Raw genomic sequence first — 16,400 nt, 5'->3', positions numbered from 1 at the left:
CTGACATCATCCCTGCACAAATCATTGTGACAGGCCGGGCTAGCAGTCATTTACTATGCATCTAGTGGAGCCTTCACATCTTTGCCGCCTTTCCTTTTCCCTCGTATGCGAAACAGAAGTTACTGTGCAAAACTGAGATTCTTGGAAGTAACACGACTCCATCAAAATAATTATATTTATTTAGCAAACTCCATAACAATACAGCTTGGAATTTTGTCTCTATTTATGTTTATGTAGCAGTGAACATCCTGAGGAGCTGTTGGCAGACACACTGATAAGCTGGATCTTTTTTTTTTTTTTAACTACACTGGATGTATGATCCAAAAAAAAAAAAAAAAAAAAAAAGCATAATGAAGAAATCAAAGGCACATTCTGGATATAAGCCCAGCACTCCAGCCTCTCACAGTATGACGCCAGTGTGGCAGTTCATACTGGCTCCAGTTTGGCATTCAACTCAAAGTCGAGTTTATGATTTGTTCAGCTGCCGTAAAAACCGAATCACGAGATGGAGTCGACGTATAAAACGATCTGTGTTGTGATGTCTGTGCCTCAGAACCCGAATGCGCACCCGCGGCCCGTCTCCCAGGACCTGGCGGGTTTCTGGGACATGCTCCAGTTGTCCATCGAGAACATCAGCCTGAAGTTTGACGAACTCCACCAACTCAAAGCCAACAGCTGGAAGCCTCTGACTCCCCCGGAAATTCAGGTGCGGGCATACGACATTCACTCGTTCTCAATGAGCTAACCTCGATATTGTTTTGGAATGCGTCACTAACCTGCATGGCATCTGCTGTCATCGCTTTGTATTTTATGAGCGCAAATGATTCACAGTTGAGCTTAAGCATGCAGTTGTGTTGCCTACTGTCTTGTCGCCTGCCTGACGCCGCCACTTGTGTTTGTGTGTTTTGTTCTGTCTTGTTGACAGTGAGCTGCTTTTGAGAAGCGACTCTACCTGCCATGCACCGTTGGGGCCTGTCCATCTCCAATGGTCTTTTTACCTCACGCAATGGCCACCGTCGTGCTCTCTTACCCCACACAAACGGCTGCCACTGTGAACCATAACCTCATTCGAAAAATTGCATGCTCTGACATTGTGCCGGCAGCCGCGCCGCTCTTTCTAACCCTCCCGGCTGCGGTTTGTGTCGCTCGTCGTTGTGTTTAGCCGGGCCTTGCCATGAGGACCCGGCGGCTTGTCTTTTAAGACTATTTGTTGTTCCTGTCCAGGAGAGAAGGATGCCCCCTCCTGTGCCAAAGAAGCCCCAGAAGGGCCACCCTCCCCTGGCTAGGGACCGCTCGCTGGAGAGCTCTGAGCGCCAGCGCCTGGAGGCTCGCAAGCGCCTGCTAGCTGCCAAACGTGCCGCGTCGGTCCGGCAGAGCTCCGCCACCGAGAGCGCAGACAGTATCGAGATCTATATCCCCGAGGCTCAGACCAGACTATGAGACACAGAAGCACTCGTACCCACACACTGTCCCGTAAACACAAGAGCACTGAATGATAAGGCTAGGGTGCTAACATGATATAATCACACTTTTTCGCAGATCACTGTGGGGGTCGCTCACGCATAGAAGCTTTTTGAACAAGAAATGTACATTACTTACTTACAGTATTTATTTATTTATTTATCTAAACCCCCCGCCCCTCCCTCTTCATTTTCTTCTCCCAGCTTTGATGTAGCACTCCCTCTTTCCCTCCACCTGCCCCCCCTCTCTCCCAAAGAAGTATCTTACGAATCCCTCTCCCCCCCGCCCTTTTTTTAAGTGGCCTGATGTTACAGAGTAAGCCTGGTGTAGCACAGCAGTGATGCTTCACGTTAACGAGCCGAGAGCACAGGGACACAGGGAGGGAGCATGTACGTACGTGCATGTGTGCGTGCGCATATGTTTGCGTACGTACGTGCAAACGCACGTACGCTTAAGTGATATATTTGATCTGACCCGCTCAGGTTCAATACATCGACTCCAGTGCAGAGAGCAGACCCGTCGAATCCTCTTGATACGTATTAAGTTGATTTTTTATACTTTTTAGCAAAATCTATATTAAAATCTAACAGATTCTGAAAGTACACGAGTTTATGTTTTGTATATTTGAGGTAAAGTATTACAACCTAGGTGAGGAAGCGGACCAGAAAAAAAGGCAGTTAAAGTGTCGACTGGTGGCACAGTTCGCCTTCTGTCTGCAGAACAGGGTGATCGTGGTAAGAGGCTAACCCTGCAGGAAAAGGCCAAGAGGTCAGATTTCGCTCCTCCAGGTGAAGCGGAGCGGCTGTTGAGCCAGGAGCGCAGTTGGCTGAAAGGATCGCTGTTCTACGACGCCACAAACCTAATCTGTGTGTGTGTGTGTGTGTGTGTGTGTGTGTGTGTGTGTGTGACAGAAAGAGCCCAAGTGTATGTGTTTTGATTGAGATGTTCGTCTCAAAAGTGCTTCCTATTTTTCTAGGTCTAAAGGGTCCTAGTTGTAATTGATGACTGAGGTAGCAGTATCAACAAGCTGTAAACAAACCACCCATCTCGTCTCATTTTAAACTGAGCTATTTGTACTAAGGACACGACACGCTTGCAGACACAAGGTTTTTTTTTTAATATTTTTTTTTATTTTTTAAATTATTTAACGCCTAACTCATGTTGTGTTCAGACTCTGGAGCTCAGATGCTCTGTACAATACTGGTAGTTGTACTATATTTTATTATGTCGATTTCAGACAGGTTTATTGACAGTATTGCGAGACTACAGGACTGAAAAGGGACTATTTCTCCTCACTGTGTGTGCACTATCTCTGCCTCCAAATGAAGCAATTATTTAAAGGTCATACAGAAAAGAAAAATAATAAAAAAACAAAAAAACATTTCTAATATTTTGTATCCGTGTTTAATTTATTGATTAGGAGAACAATGACTGTTTATTGACATTGTGGTTATTATTATGCACTGAGAACAAGGCCCTTATACTGTGTTTTATTTATTTTTAGCATGACAGGCACCTTTATGTCTTTTCCGTTTCAGTGATCAGCCTTAATTTCTAATACGATAGTCGAGCACAACAGCAGCAGTCTCAGGGGAAGAAGTGTGTGCGAGCGTGTGCGTGAGTGTGTGTGTGTGTGTAGCTGAGAGAGTGCGACTTCATGTGACTGTATGTGACCCATGACTTTGTCTCTTATTGTATATAACCCCCTGCCATCAGGATAGGCCATGACCTTAAATAAAGGAAACGGCGTTCCATGCCGTCTCCTGAATGACGTTCCTCCTGAACATCTCTGCCCTACTTTAGCGTAACAAGGTATCTCTGTCAGCTGCTTGAATGTGGAGACAATCTTGAGCCGGTTCACGGTCACATTATTGTTTTGGTAACAGACTAGCAGGTATTACGTCAAATTCTCCGTGTTGATCTGGAAATGTTTCGTGCCATTGGATAACTGAGGATGTTCCCATCGCTAACTGAGCGGCTACCTGAAGTTTTCATAGTTTTTCATTTGTTTGTCGAGGAAGTGATTCTGTAACCGTACGGTATGATTTGTATTTCCTTTAGCTGGTCAATATGAATTTTAGAGAGGGCGCATATAACAATATTTCAATGCCATTTTATGTAGAAGAAGCTCATTTTTTTTCTTATTTTTACTTTGGAACTTGTATTTGAACTGAACTGTCTGTCAAATAATAAGTTATGTTTATTATATTAACATATCAATATTACGCTCCTGGTATAGCAGGGAGTTAGAAACCAGAATGTTGGATTGAGGTTAATTGCTAAACTCAAAAGACACTCCAGCAGTTCTGAAGCTTGTGACGTAGTTACATAAGAGAAAAACATTCAAATAAACATTTGTACATAACTGAATGTGTCCCTATGTACATGTAAACTTCAAAAACTCTAATAACATATTACGCAGATATACATTTTGTAATTAATGTTACTACACTGTTGATGTTATGGCACGTGTATGAGAACTTATCGGCATTAAAAAAAAAACATATATATATCATTGCCATCATTTTGTTGTGTTCATTTCTTTCCCGTCTCTACATGTGTTTTCAATTGGAATATAATTAAACAGATTACAAGGCCTGTATGGTGTGTTTTTTAGGGCATTTCCCTTCCGCAGAGGCGGATCCCCATAATTAGACAGCGCTTTCTTGGCCTTAGCTTAGCCTCGAAAACTCCTGTACGTGCAGCTTCTGGTGATTTGTCATTCACACAACAGCCACGCCGAGAGGGAGGGGAGGGGGGAGGCGCGCCGAGCCACGGCGGCCGGAGCGAGGGTTAGGGGTTGTGCGCGGGGAGGGTGGGGGTGCCGCCTTTGTGCGCGACCCCGGCCCCGGGTCAATCCAGCCATCACACGCTCTACCCTGGTGGGCCGAAACGGCCTTCTGTGCGCCTGGAGGTCTGTTTAAACCCTTATTAGCGATTCCATCAGTCAGAGAGGACGCGGCCTCCAAAACAAGAGGACACTTGACAGGAAACATCTGACGAAATGTGAACAATGCATTCTGCACATTTGTTGATGCCGAACAGAGGCGCTGATCCACCCACTGATCAGGCAATAAAAAGCAAAGGCAACACCAGCGTCCTAATTAGCGCCCTAATGCATCAGCAAAATATATTTCATGGCAACGCGAGTGTCACGTTGCTGCTCATTTATCTGTGTCCTGTTATGTTTTAATGTTCATTTTACTGATTCAAGACTCGCTGCCTGAACTGTGAAATCATTTAATTTATACGCGCCAGTTCGTTAGGTACACTAGTGAAAACAAATGCATCCAAACGTGACGGCAAATCAGTCTTCATGACTGTTTTAATGTTTAATTTATGAACATTTTGGAGCTGCTGTACTTGGTTGAAGAGAACTGTCGTTCTGTTATTTAGCCCAGCCCGCTGACTCAACTGGTCAACATAATAGAAACGTGTGTCAGTAGCACTACAAACCACAGCCTCCAACATGAAAACACATGAATCAACAGGTCTGTGTAAACAATTGCTTAATGCTACAACCTTCACGAAGCTAAGACTGAATGCAGGAATGCGGTATTAGAATGTGTTTCACTGGCGTGCCAAATAAACAACTACAGTAATGTGCACATATCTAGACTCTGTCTTTTCAATATGTGTAGTGCATAAAGTTACATGAAATACTAAAGATACTCAAGAAGTACAGTAGCTGAGTACTGACTGATCACACCAGGTCTGTTACCAAGTCAGTTATAGGTTTTCTTTTATTTCAGATCAGATAATTGTGTTCAAGTTTCCGAGGAGGATAAAACCCATCCTGTAGCTGCAGAGGTACCAGAGGGGTACAGCTGTCCAGCTCCTACAGTCCCAGGGACGACGCGCTCAGTTGTAAGCCGCCTTGCGCCGACTCCACCAGAGACGCACATAAAAGCCCGTCGGCAAAGAAGCTGTTGACGTCTGCTGTTTCACCCGCGTTAATTTATGCAGGACTATGCTAATTCACAGGAGCTGTCGTAAAAAAAAAAAACCTCTCGCACACAGGAATGCCTCCGAATGCCTGTGGATAGACACAAACGCCATACTATTTCTGTCCTCCCTCGTCGCGTTCCCTTCCTTTATTCGCTCCACTCAGAATTCCAATACATTCGGTGGGATTCACAAGGACGTGAGCGGCGTAAATGTTTCACAGAGATACTTAAAAAATAAAAACAAATCAAGTCCGAGGTGTAGAAAAACAAAACTTTATTTGAATCCCGTGTGACCCCTATTCGCCACAAACATTGCACAGTATGAAAAGAAATCACATCATTGGGCATCATGTCACATTGACTATACACATGGTCCTATTATACATGAAAATGCGCTTTTGGTGATTTCAAAAAGGAAAAAAAAAAAAAAGGAAGAAATGCCGTCTTTGTCAGGTTTTAAAACAGCAAATGAAGAAAAGACATCTGTAGTGTTTCATTTTCCAGTCCACTGGCCGTTTTTTTTTTTTTTTTTTTTCGCTGAGTGATGGGATGAAGGCTCAGACTAAGAACCTGCTACATTGGTCATCTGAAATATCCCTTGGTAGGAAAAATAAGAGTAACAAAAACAAAATAAAATAAAGAAAAGGAAAAGCATAGAGGGTTTTTTTCTTTTTAAAATAGCTAAAAGTAAATTACAAAAATCAAAACTATACTCATGAAAACACATAAACATTTACTACAGTAGTGAATAAGTTCATAGATGTCATAGATGCCAAGAGCAAAGTATGTTTAAGACACTGAGATGACCTTCTTCTGCCTTTAGTGTGCAAACAAATGAGGCAGACCAATCATGAACTGATCTCTGAAATGCTCGACAGTAAACGTGTGGGGATGCGAGCCGGTCCGACCGAAAAGGTCCGCGAACGGCGACCGACTCGCTCTGTTCTCTAGAATGATTTACAGTTTAATGGAAAGACATAAAGACGGGCAGCATTTCTCTGATAACATTTTTGGTCCCTGTGTGCAAATAAAATACACATGTAGATACATACGCATGTATATGAAATGAATGAACAACTTACAGCCAAGGCACCGCAGTTTTTTTTTTTCTCAATAAAAAAACATCCTCATCAATTTGATTGGATTACCAAAAATAGAAATGATCAGGCTTTCATGTGGATTTGTTCTCTGTTGCGTGCAGACGAGTCACTGAACTGAGGAGTTCCATAGTCGAGACACAAAGTCAGTCTCTATTCCCTCCTCTCCTGTCACTTTCCCCCTTTAGGAGACCAGCTGTTTGGCTTGCAGCTCCATCTCCGCAGCCCGTTTGAGGGCCACATCCACCAGGAGCTGGAAGCCACTGAAGTCTTGTGTGAGGTCTGGAGGGGTGGGGGGAGGGGTGTTGAACAGCCCGCTGCGGGGGCTCAGGTTGCCCTCCATGCTGGTGCTGCCGAGGATGGTGGTGGTGGTGGGGAGCGGCTGGCCGCCCGGCCCTTCTTCCCGGCACCTAAGGAGTGCCTGGGCCTGCACGGACTGCAGCAGCTCAGCTGCCCTGTCACAGTTCATTCCTGGCACAGACGGGTGGGAAGCTGTCGGGCTGGCTTGCATTGCTGTGGTGACAGTGGTGTGACAGATGACAGAAGGCCGGGTGGGCACGAGCCCCGGGGATGGAGACGTGGAGGTCGGGGAGGGCAGCGGGGGCGACGCCGCCTTCCTCAGGATGCCGGGGACGGCGGGGTCGAAGCTGGAGGGATGGAGGACGCGCTTGTCGTAGCTCTCCTCCGTGCCCGCTGGAGGACTGCTGTGCTTCGGCGACTGGGAGCTGTCGGAGAAGCTGTCGCCGGCTTTGCTGCCTTTCCTGGATATGGTGAACTGGTTGGGGTCCTTGCCGTCTTTCCTCAGCATCTCGGGGAGTAGCCGCCGCCGTGCATTAATGAACCAGTTGCACACCTGGAAAAAGACGACAACAAAGATCCACTCAGTGAGAGAGCTGAATCACACCTCTCAATCTGAAAGGAGCTCTGCCGGTACTCTAATCGCAAAAGGTACAGTTTGTGCCTGTGTTTCCAGGAGAGAAATAAATCAAAGCGAAAAGGCTTAACCCCCTCTGTCACGTGGACATTTCACTTCGCGCTATGTAATTCACACCATCAGCGTTTCCTGTTTACATAATTCGAGCACTGCTGTAAATGAAAGAGCCGGCTGCCCAGATACACGGCAAACACTCTCAACCTTTAAGCAAAACATTAACTTTCTCCACAAAGTCTGCTCCTTAATCCCGCATTTCAAATAGTTTTCAATAAAAACTAATCTCCCTTTGTCACAGCGGTAATCACGGCCATCTCTCTTCTTTTTTCCCTCCGTGCTGCAGGCTAGTCGTAACTGGCTCAGGGAGGGCTTGTAGCTCTAACTATGTAAATGACTCTGCATTGTTCCCAGACAGCTGGGACGGAGAGGGGCTAGAGGGAGGGAAATTCCTGTCCAAGTGCTTTGGCCGAGCCCACGAGCACACAGGGAGTGAGTTTACTCACGCTGTCTCATAGACTTTTATGTCGCAACATCAAGCTGGTTTGGATGACCTTCAATTCACTGTTTACGTGTCACACTTTGTTTGCCATCGAGACAGGAAATGATTCAGTCGAGCTGACACTTGTTTCCTTTTGACTTTTACAGTGGTCTATTTACACCACCGCCAACGGGGATTCAACGCTATTTTATTTTGATTCATACCTGCAGAGTGGAGAGCTGAGTCTGCTTGGAGAGGAGAGCTTTCTCCTGTTCCGAGGGGTAGGCGTTGTAACGGTGCTCGTACAGCCAGTCCCTGAGGATCTGGACCGACTCCTTGGGCAGGTTCCCCCTCCGCTTCCTCTTCCCGCTGCTCCCGCTGCTGGACGACAGGTCCAGAGGGGCGTCCACGCTGTCCTCGTCGTCCGTCTCGCTCCCCGACAGCATCATCAGACCTGCAGGAGCGGGGGAAAGGTGGGAGGAAACAGAGGGTGCGTGAGAACAAGACAACAAAGAACGAACGCGGATCGTCTAATGTCAGCTACCCCCGTCCGCCAGTGGCCCCCCAACCCTCCCTCCCCACCCCACCCGGGCCGCTCTGCCGCAGCCATTTACCAAGCTGTCTGGGAGGCAGCTGATGTGTCAGAAGCAAGCTGTCAAGTTCAGCCATGTGATTCATATAAGGAGAGGAGGGAGGGTGTGAGGCAGAGAAGGAGGAGGAGGAGGAGAGACAGAGAGAGAGAGAGAGAGAGAGAGGTGGACGTCACAAAGGCTGGTCTGATGCTGTGTCAGTTATAAAACCTGCCTCAACAAATACAAGCCAGGTCTGCTCCACATACAGCAGCAGCCGCTGCATGAAAGGAGGTTTAGTTTCTCGGCGGCAGTGAAGATTACAGGGCAACTCTTTTTTTTTTTTTTTTAAATTTAGGTCCATTCAAAGTCAATCATAATCAAACAGGGGCTGCGCCTTTAAATTACTGCGAGTGTCAACAAGATAGTGTATTTTTAGCCGGGAAGTATCCCGGTTTCCAATCACGTATTACATATTTACCTAACACAAAATATTTGGCCCGGTTCTGTGAAAAAAGATATGCATCGCCGGCTGATCAATATTTACATCTGAACACCAGCAGATTACTGCGTTAGGCGGATCAGGCGCCGCAACGCACGCCCAGAGCGAGAAAATGGGTATTTAATCCGCAACTTTACGCAGTCTGCTGTTTAGGCAAACTAGTGGGAAAGGAATAAGAAAGTTCCCAAGTCTGAGCGGCCAACAGGATGAGGTAATTACGTAGGCTGAAGCGAGGGGAAGGGGGAGGGGAGACCTGTTGCAAATCAGCGTCTCCAGACTAAACAAAAGAATCTGGGGCTGCGTGGTTTCTTTGTATGCAATTTCAAAAGTTTCTACGCGCAAAACAGCGAGCCTGGCACAAACTTAACGTCGCCCGAAACGCCACGGGTTCGCAGAGTGAGCGCGGAAGGCGTTTTGAGCAGGAGAAGACGCTGGTTTTTGTGAGTTTGGCCAACTTGCGAGGGGGTTTCTATTGTGTATGTGTGCGCTCTGCACCACGAGGTCTGCGAATGTAACAAGGCAACTTCCCACAATGAGGTCAGGATGAACATTAGCCTACATTTGGATTCCAATCAAATTTCAAGCCGCTCGAGGCGTCTCCGTCCGCGGCAGACGGCGAAAGGGACACAACGTGACCATTTATAAAGCTCCCGAGTTGTCAAAATGTGACATTTCAAACTCCCGAACTCGCGGCGGTCTCGCAACTTTGCCCTCGCTTGGTCAAACTTTCACGCAAATGTGGCGTTTCTGATTAAAATCGGCTTTCACGTCGACCCAAAAAGACGCCTGTTTGAATCCGCTGTGACGTTTTTAAATGAGATACGGAGTTTAAGGGCAATTACGCTGGAAACAAAAAACAAGACACATGGCGACGCCGCAGACCGTCCGAAACTTGAATAAAAGCACATTTATATAAGCGCAAACGATGCGTTAAACTGAGCCATGTCGACTTTTGACGTCGCGCCAGCACATGGCAGAAAAAAAGCCCCCTGTCATGTCTGGAAAGGAAACAATAGACTGCATGGTTTGCATATGAGAGGAAATCGCTCTGTTACTCGCCCTCAACGTTGCCTCTGTCTGTTCTTTTCTTTTCCTTTAAACGTTTAATTCTCATCTAAAGCCTCCCACGTACCTTTTTTCGACTTCATCTCCGTTTGAAAATGCCCTCTTATTCCTCGTAAGGCGCAGAAGAAGAAGGAGAAGAAACGTCTCGGCGCTGTGTTTTTCTTCTTTTCTCCGGAGCGCGTATCCGAATATAATCCTTATTTATCAAAAAACTCCGCTTCCGTTTTTTTCCGATTCCTCTCTTTTCTGCCTCTCGCCGTTTTCCCTTCACTTCTAAATCGTCCTTGTTTGGAGACCGGAGGGGGGGTTACCTGAGATCTCCGCGTCCCTTTTTCTCATTGACTGTGTGTGTGTGTGTTTGATCCTGAAACTGGGTGACAGCTATCTTTGACAGCTGCGTGACTCAACGCACAGAGATCCTCCCACCGCGGAGAGGGGGGGAAAAAAAAAAAACCTCTGACATCAGCATGGCTTGTTCCACTGACATGAATACAGTCTGGATGAGCTTTAACTTCTGCACACTCCCTTAACTAAGTCGGAGAATCGCACTTATATAAATATATATATGTTAAAAGGTTCCACGCACGGCGTCGATCTGGGCGGGCAGTCACAATGAAAACAAACAGGCTGCCGGAAAGCACTGCGGACCTCGTGGTAACACCTTGCACAGACTCTAACCACAGTGAAAATTCACATTATCGCTACAGGCTATTCCTATCGAGACTTGTGGTGCGCTTGTGTGTGTGTGGTATACAGTAATACGTTTAGTCACCGCTCCTCGCTATGCGGGTTGCTCCTTTTGTTTTTGTCGTCGCGCAGGATTGTCTGTGGTATATTATACTTTCAGTAACGCCTACTCCTCCGGGTGTGTGTGCGTGTGTGTGTGTTTTATAGTGCGCTTTAAAATTAACAACCTATCCCATTCCAAAGCTGCTGGCGTGTCGTTTAATTTGACAACATTTGCTGTAATTTCTCGCAGGGGTTGAGTGGAAATGCGGTAAAACGCGCGGGGTGTAGCAGGGGAATATCGATGCAGCCCGGGAGGTTAGTGCACCAGTCCTGGTTACTAAAAGACAACGGTACGGAGAAGGAAGCGATCAATGCCTTCATTTGTATGCGGTGCACAACCATGCGACAGCTGCCGTAGCATCGTCCCTCTTTGCATGCATTTGTTCCAGACAGGCGTTCGCGCCCCCCCCTCCCAACCTCCCGTGAATTCGGAAGCCAAATGTCGCCCCCCTGTGTGTACGCGCGGTACTGCACTTAGGTGCAGCATAACGTGGACGGACAGGAGTTGCTCGGGTTCCCTCTGGTGGTGATAATGCACGGTTGGGTTGCACGAAAACACCCCAGAGATGATAGTCTGTTGTATAGTTATTTTTATCCTACTTTATATATATATATTTCATCTTGCTTAGTCTTATAATGTTCTAGATTTTAACTTCTTTTATCAATTTTTTTATGTCTGTCACTGTCACTGATCAGCAACAATATTTTGTTCTTCCCTCTGCTCACAAGCACAGTGAAAAATGGCAATAAATAATCTTAACTGGTTGATTTTATTTAAACGAGCGATAAGAAAACCTATTATTTAGCTTTTTATTTTAATTTTATTGGTGTCAAATATATAAACATCGTTTGAGTCCCTTGCCACAGGCAGTCTATTTTAAATATATATAATTTAAAATAAAACAAAATAATTAAAAAAAAAAATATATATATATATACACACATATGTATTTGAATTATGTGTAATTAGTTTAGTTGTAGCTGCCCACATTGACTGCATGTCTATATTAAGCTCCCATTCATATTAGTGTGACTCTGTTTCCACACCAGACGCGCTCAAACACTCAGACAATATAAATAGGGACATGAGCCACGTGGGCTGCCACTGCCACTCACTCAGTTCTGTGTCATTTAAATTTAAGGTTAAATGGAAACAAAGAATTTTGACATTGTTATTGTTGTTAGTGATAGTGGCGGTTGTGCTATTGGTAGTGGCTATTTTTGTGTCTGACAACAGTTTGGCATTCTGCATTCATGTCCTGGCATCTGTTTACAGAGACTGCATTGGGAGTGAGCTCATGAAGTAATTTATGCCGGGAATGTCGCCCTAGAACATCCAGGGGGTTATTCAACTTTAACTTTATTATTATTTTTTTTCCCACAGAGATAAACAACAATTTTCATTTGTGATATTTTATTTGGCTTCGTTTTTACAGTGTGATATATAGAACTTGGTCATTTAGAGGTAGTCAACGGTGTGAATTCTGTTGAAATAATGTCAGACATGTATAGACCTCCTGTCGCAACAAAAAAAAAGAAAAAAAGGCTGTCAACTTCTTTTGTTTGTTGACTTTTTTTCCCCTTTAAACTGAAATAACTGGAGTCAAACAAAACTGCTGAGAGTTTAGTAAACGTACATTGTCCGCTAGTAAGCGTTTCTTTCCCAGACTCGGATAATTGCATTATGACGCATCAAATGCCTCGCATTTTGCACTGCTTCAGTCAGGATTGACAGTGGAGAGCTGTGGCAAGGTGCCTGCAGACAGAAAGGACCAAACCAGGAACAGGACGACTCGGTTTCAAAATAAAAGCATTGAGCGCCTCCATTTAAAAATTATTCCAGTTTACAGGCTATTTTACTTAATGTGTGTCGTCTTTGTGCAGATTTGGATAAAAAAAAAAAGTTCCTGTTCATTACCCTAAGGAGCAAAACTTCTCTGATATCATTTTATTATACATTTTAAGGCATGCATATTATTTTGGAAGCTAGTGCAAATCTGCACAAATCTGCAAAAGCTGATTTAAGACTCCAGAATGGACTTTTTAAAGTAGAACAGTTCTCTACGGATTATTAGTCGATGATGAACATGGTGCATTCTTATTATTATTGAGGAATAAACAACAGGTAGCGTAATTTATTATTCAAAGCACAGTCAAGTGTAGCTCTGTGCATGTTTTACTAAGACCTTGTTGGCCTTCTGCTGTGTGCAAAGCAAGGTTTCACTGACACAGAAAGTTCACGTTATTTGAGGTTAACAGCCTTTGATTGCTTTCTAGGAGTCATGACTTTCATATTACTACAGTGAAAGCTGGAGAAAGAGTGTGCTCTCCAGGTGGGTTCAACCATTGTACAGATTTCAAACACACATCACTTAAAAAGAGATACTCAGACAGGGTAAATCCCAAAAAATAAAACCACAAAACAAAACAACAACAAAATTAACACTAATACTAACAAATTTGTTAATATCAATCGTGTTTCTTATTGGGCGAAAACATGAATGATCTCTCTTTCTAAAACCAGGCGGCCACACTAATGACATTTTACATTCAAATCGTTTGAACGGAAGTCGTGGGTTTTGTCTGACTTGACCATGTCGAAGCGGACTGGGTCCTGTTACAGTTTGAAGTCTAAAATTAGGGAGGCACCCCAACTGCAAATGACGCAAGAAGACTAAAGTGGACGGTCTAGTCGTTTCTGTGTGTCAGTGATAACAGCGGCCGGGGCCATGGAGACGTCCCACACTACTTTGCTGTTGTTGATGACATGGGGCGTATTTTTAGCCGTTGTTGTCATCTCTCCGTAACAGCCCCGCTGCGGCGTTCAGTATAAAGGACCGTTTCAAAATGCAGTTGTACAACAGTGCGCTGACACACTACCCGAGGTCGTCTCGCAAAGTTACAATAACTTTGTCGGCCGCGTCCGAGCGCTTGAACGGGACCGCACCGAGTTCCCCCGAGGCGGACAGAACGAGCTTTACGCAGCCGGACGCAACTTCAGCCGCTGGCCGTGATCCGGTGAGGGACGCCTCGTCTTCCGCAAACATGCCTGCCTTTTCGTGTTACGAAGCCGCATCCATGAGGCCACTTTACTTCACGTCGACCGCTGAGATATTAATCCGCAGACCCGATGGAGTGGAGAGGTCCGTGCCTGTACATATCATGAGGGAATCCAAAACCAAATCACCCTCTCCTCTGCCACATAACGGTGAAAATGTCCTCTGTAATGACTCTGATGTGTTAGTGGACTTGATAGATCATCTGAGAAATGGGACAGATGAACTTTTCCCCGATTGCCCCGAACTGGTTGGAAATAACCTCTTCGACAGGAGCAACATCATTGAACCCAGAATAGAAGGATACAAGAGGATGGTGGGAAATGCAGCTGAGGACGATGCAGCGCCTCTGACTAATGCCCCCTTCAGAAGGAATGGATGGGCCTCATTACGTGAAGAGGAGCTGGTTCCACCCAGAGCGGCTCAGCGTAAGGGCCTCATCAAGGAAGATTTTAGTGATATGAGCGGCGTCAAAGCTGCAGAAGCGTCAGACGAGAGACAGGGGTTTGAGCTCAGTGTTCTGCAGGACGCTCCTCAGCAGAGGGGCCGAGAGAAGGCGGACATCAACGACAAAGTGGCCCGCTACCTGGCTGAAGTCGAGAAGCAGAACAAGTACCTCCAGGAGAGGCACAAGTACAGGTACCACATCATTCCAGATGGCAACTGTCTGTACAGAGCTGTGTGCAAAGCCACATACGGGGACCAGGCGAGACACGGGGAGCTGAGGGAGCAGACGGTGCACCACATCGCCGACCACCTGGACGAGTTCAACCCCATCATCGAGGGGGACGTGGGGGAGTTCCTGATCAACGCGGCACAGGACGGCGCCTGGGCCGGCTACCCCGAGCTCCTCGCCATGAGCCAGATGCTGAACGTCAACATCCACCTCACGACCGGGGGGAGCTTGGAGAGCCCCACCGTCTCCACCATGGTGCACTATCTCGGGGAGGAGGACGCTTCCAAAGCGGCCATCTGGCTGAGTTGGCTCAGCAACGGCCACTACGATGTTCTCCTGGACAGGTGCCTCCCCAACCCAGAGTATGAAGACTGGTGCAAACACTCACAGATGCAAAGGAGGCGAGACGAGGAACTCGCAAAGTCAATGGCTGCCTCGCTGTCCAAAATGTACATAGAACAAAATGGTTCTTTGTGAAAGAAATGCAGTTTGTTGGGAATTCATGGACATATACGGTGTGACAGGAGAATGCAGTAGTGTTGTCTCCGCATTCTACAGGCTTTAAATTATTTTTTTTATTATTGATTTGTACCGTGAACAAGAAGAAGTGCAGTGCACATACTTTGGTTTTTGTATATGCCAGCATTTCCAGGTTAGCAGTAGGCATCTCCAAAAGTGTGTTTGAAAGTGTGTGAGCGTGTTCTTTTTGATAGTTTGGGTCATGTTGATACGAACAAAATACCTTTGTGGTGTTGGGATACGGCTGTGGAGCTGCTTTTGGACTTTGCGGTATTTATTTGCCTTTTCCTGGCAGACCACTTATTTTTCTATTATGCCTGTGCTTTGTTGGTAATTGCCAAGTATTTTCAAACCTGGTTTGCATTTTTCCACATAGTTTGTCTTTTTTTTTTTTCCGCTACTCTCTATTGCACAAAAGTCCTAAAAGTCAGACTAGTTGAGAGAGTTTGTTCTGTGAGAACAGTTCAAGGGTTCATTTACAGTTATTCCAGTGGTTTTTAGAGATTTGACAAGATATTTTAAAATAAAGTTTTGATGAAACATGAGCTGCAGTGACTTCGTATTTGATTGACGTGCTTGTTGCCTGATCTCTCGCCCAAATTTCCTTAAAATTATTATCCAGTGTCAGTGGTGTGCAACAGATTTGAAATCTATTTGCTGAATGGCATGGTGGTGGGTCGGATGAAATGACATACACTGCAATTTCTCAGGAAAGGTGCGCATATTACACAAACAATTTGCTCATACTTATACTTAAAACTCTTATACTTAGTACATACATACTTATGAAATGTTCCTGTTTTACTGCATTGTACTTTAAACTTTACTAATCTTGGACAGATACTTTGATGTGAATTTTCAGTAAAAAATGTATGACATCTATTAGGTCGCCAAGATTATATAATTTCTGAATATCCAATGATTTCCCTAAAGTAATTACACATAAATTGGTGAAGAAAACCCTGGTAAGGGAAGTAAAGATACTTTTTGAGAGAAACAAGATTCAAAAAAATTACATATTAATACTGCATATACATATAAATATGTAGCTATATTTGCTAATAGCTTTTTTGAGACTCCTGTTTATAAACAAGCTAGTCCAGCACACGCGTTTGAAACTGTAATTTTATGACGCAGATGTTTGTTTTGAACTTTGAACAGAGTACAAAACATTTAGCTGTGACATTACCCCCCACCCACTTTCTGATCTCACTTAGTGCCAGACACGTGTTGCGCTCTCCTACCACTAGGGGCCAGTGTAGCCCTCCGTTCTGAGACATGTTTACTTGCTTGTAAAAGGAATTTCTGTT

At 45.2% G+C, this 16,400-nt stretch overlaps 3 protein-coding genes across 5 annotated transcripts in view; 2 read left to right on the top strand and 1 right to left on the bottom strand.

Moving 5' to 3' along the window:
• dlgap1b (discs, large (Drosophila) homolog-associated protein 1b) overlaps nucleotides 1-4,059 on the top strand; it is an 84,381-nt gene extending 80,322 nt beyond the window's left edge. For 2 of the 3 annotated variants that reach the window (XM_047568355.1, XM_047568354.1), the window contains exons 11-12: nucleotides 554-706; nucleotides 1,225-4,059. In XM_047568355.1, coding sequence (XP_047424311.1) covers nucleotides 554-706; nucleotides 1,225-1,440 — 369 coding nt within the window. In that variant the 3' untranslated portion in view covers nucleotides 1,441-4,059. Of the gene's footprint in view, nucleotides 1-553; nucleotides 707-925 lie in introns of all 3 variants that reach the window. The other variant, XM_047568356.1, reaches the window with a different exon arrangement.
• Nucleotides 4,060-5,665: 1,606 nt separating this feature from the next.
• tgif1 (TGFB-induced factor homeobox 1) lies at nucleotides 5,666-10,445 on the bottom strand. Its single transcript, XM_047568645.1, has 3 exons — nucleotides 10,118-10,445; nucleotides 8,139-8,368; nucleotides 5,666-7,358 (listed from the first exon to the last, which is right to left on the bottom strand). Exons 1-3 carry the CDS (start codon nucleotides 10,131-10,133, stop codon nucleotides 6,690-6,692), a joined length of 915 nt encoding a protein of 304 aa, XP_047424601.1. The 5' UTR covers nucleotides 10,134-10,445; the 3' UTR covers nucleotides 5,666-6,689.
• Nucleotides 10,446-13,524: 3,079 nt separating this feature from the next.
• On the top strand, nucleotides 13,525-15,635 carry LOC125024430 (OTU domain-containing protein 1). The gene has a single exon (XM_047612199.1). The coding sequence runs from the start codon at nucleotides 13,687-13,689 to the stop codon at nucleotides 15,046-15,048; it is 1,362 nt and encodes a 453-aa protein (XP_047468155.1). The 5' UTR covers nucleotides 13,525-13,686; the 3' UTR covers nucleotides 15,049-15,635.
• The last annotated feature ends 765 nt before the right edge of the window (nucleotides 15,636-16,400 follow it).

This window comes from Mugil cephalus, chromosome 18 (genome assembly GCF_022458985.1).
Source record: "Mugil cephalus isolate CIBA_MC_2020 chromosome 18, CIBA_Mcephalus_1.1, whole genome shotgun sequence".
NCBI classification, from domain to species: domain Eukaryota; kingdom Metazoa; phylum Chordata; class Actinopteri; order Mugiliformes; family Mugilidae; genus Mugil; species Mugil cephalus.
The sequence above is the reverse complement of the archived record's forward strand: the minus strand, read 5'-3'. Positions and strand labels throughout refer to the sequence as shown.

Bases quoted from the DNA above. Each gene is read 5' to 3' on its own strand.
- LOC125024430 (XM_047612199.1), top strand. From the start codon at position 13,687: ATGCAGTTGTACAACAGTGCGCTGACACACTACCCGAGGTCGTCTCGC.
- tgif1 (XM_047568645.1), bottom strand. The intron at 7,359-8,138 runs GTATGAATCAAA...GTCTTTTTCCAG, and splicing joins CTCAGCTCTCCACTCTGCAG to GTGTGCAACTGGTTCATTAA.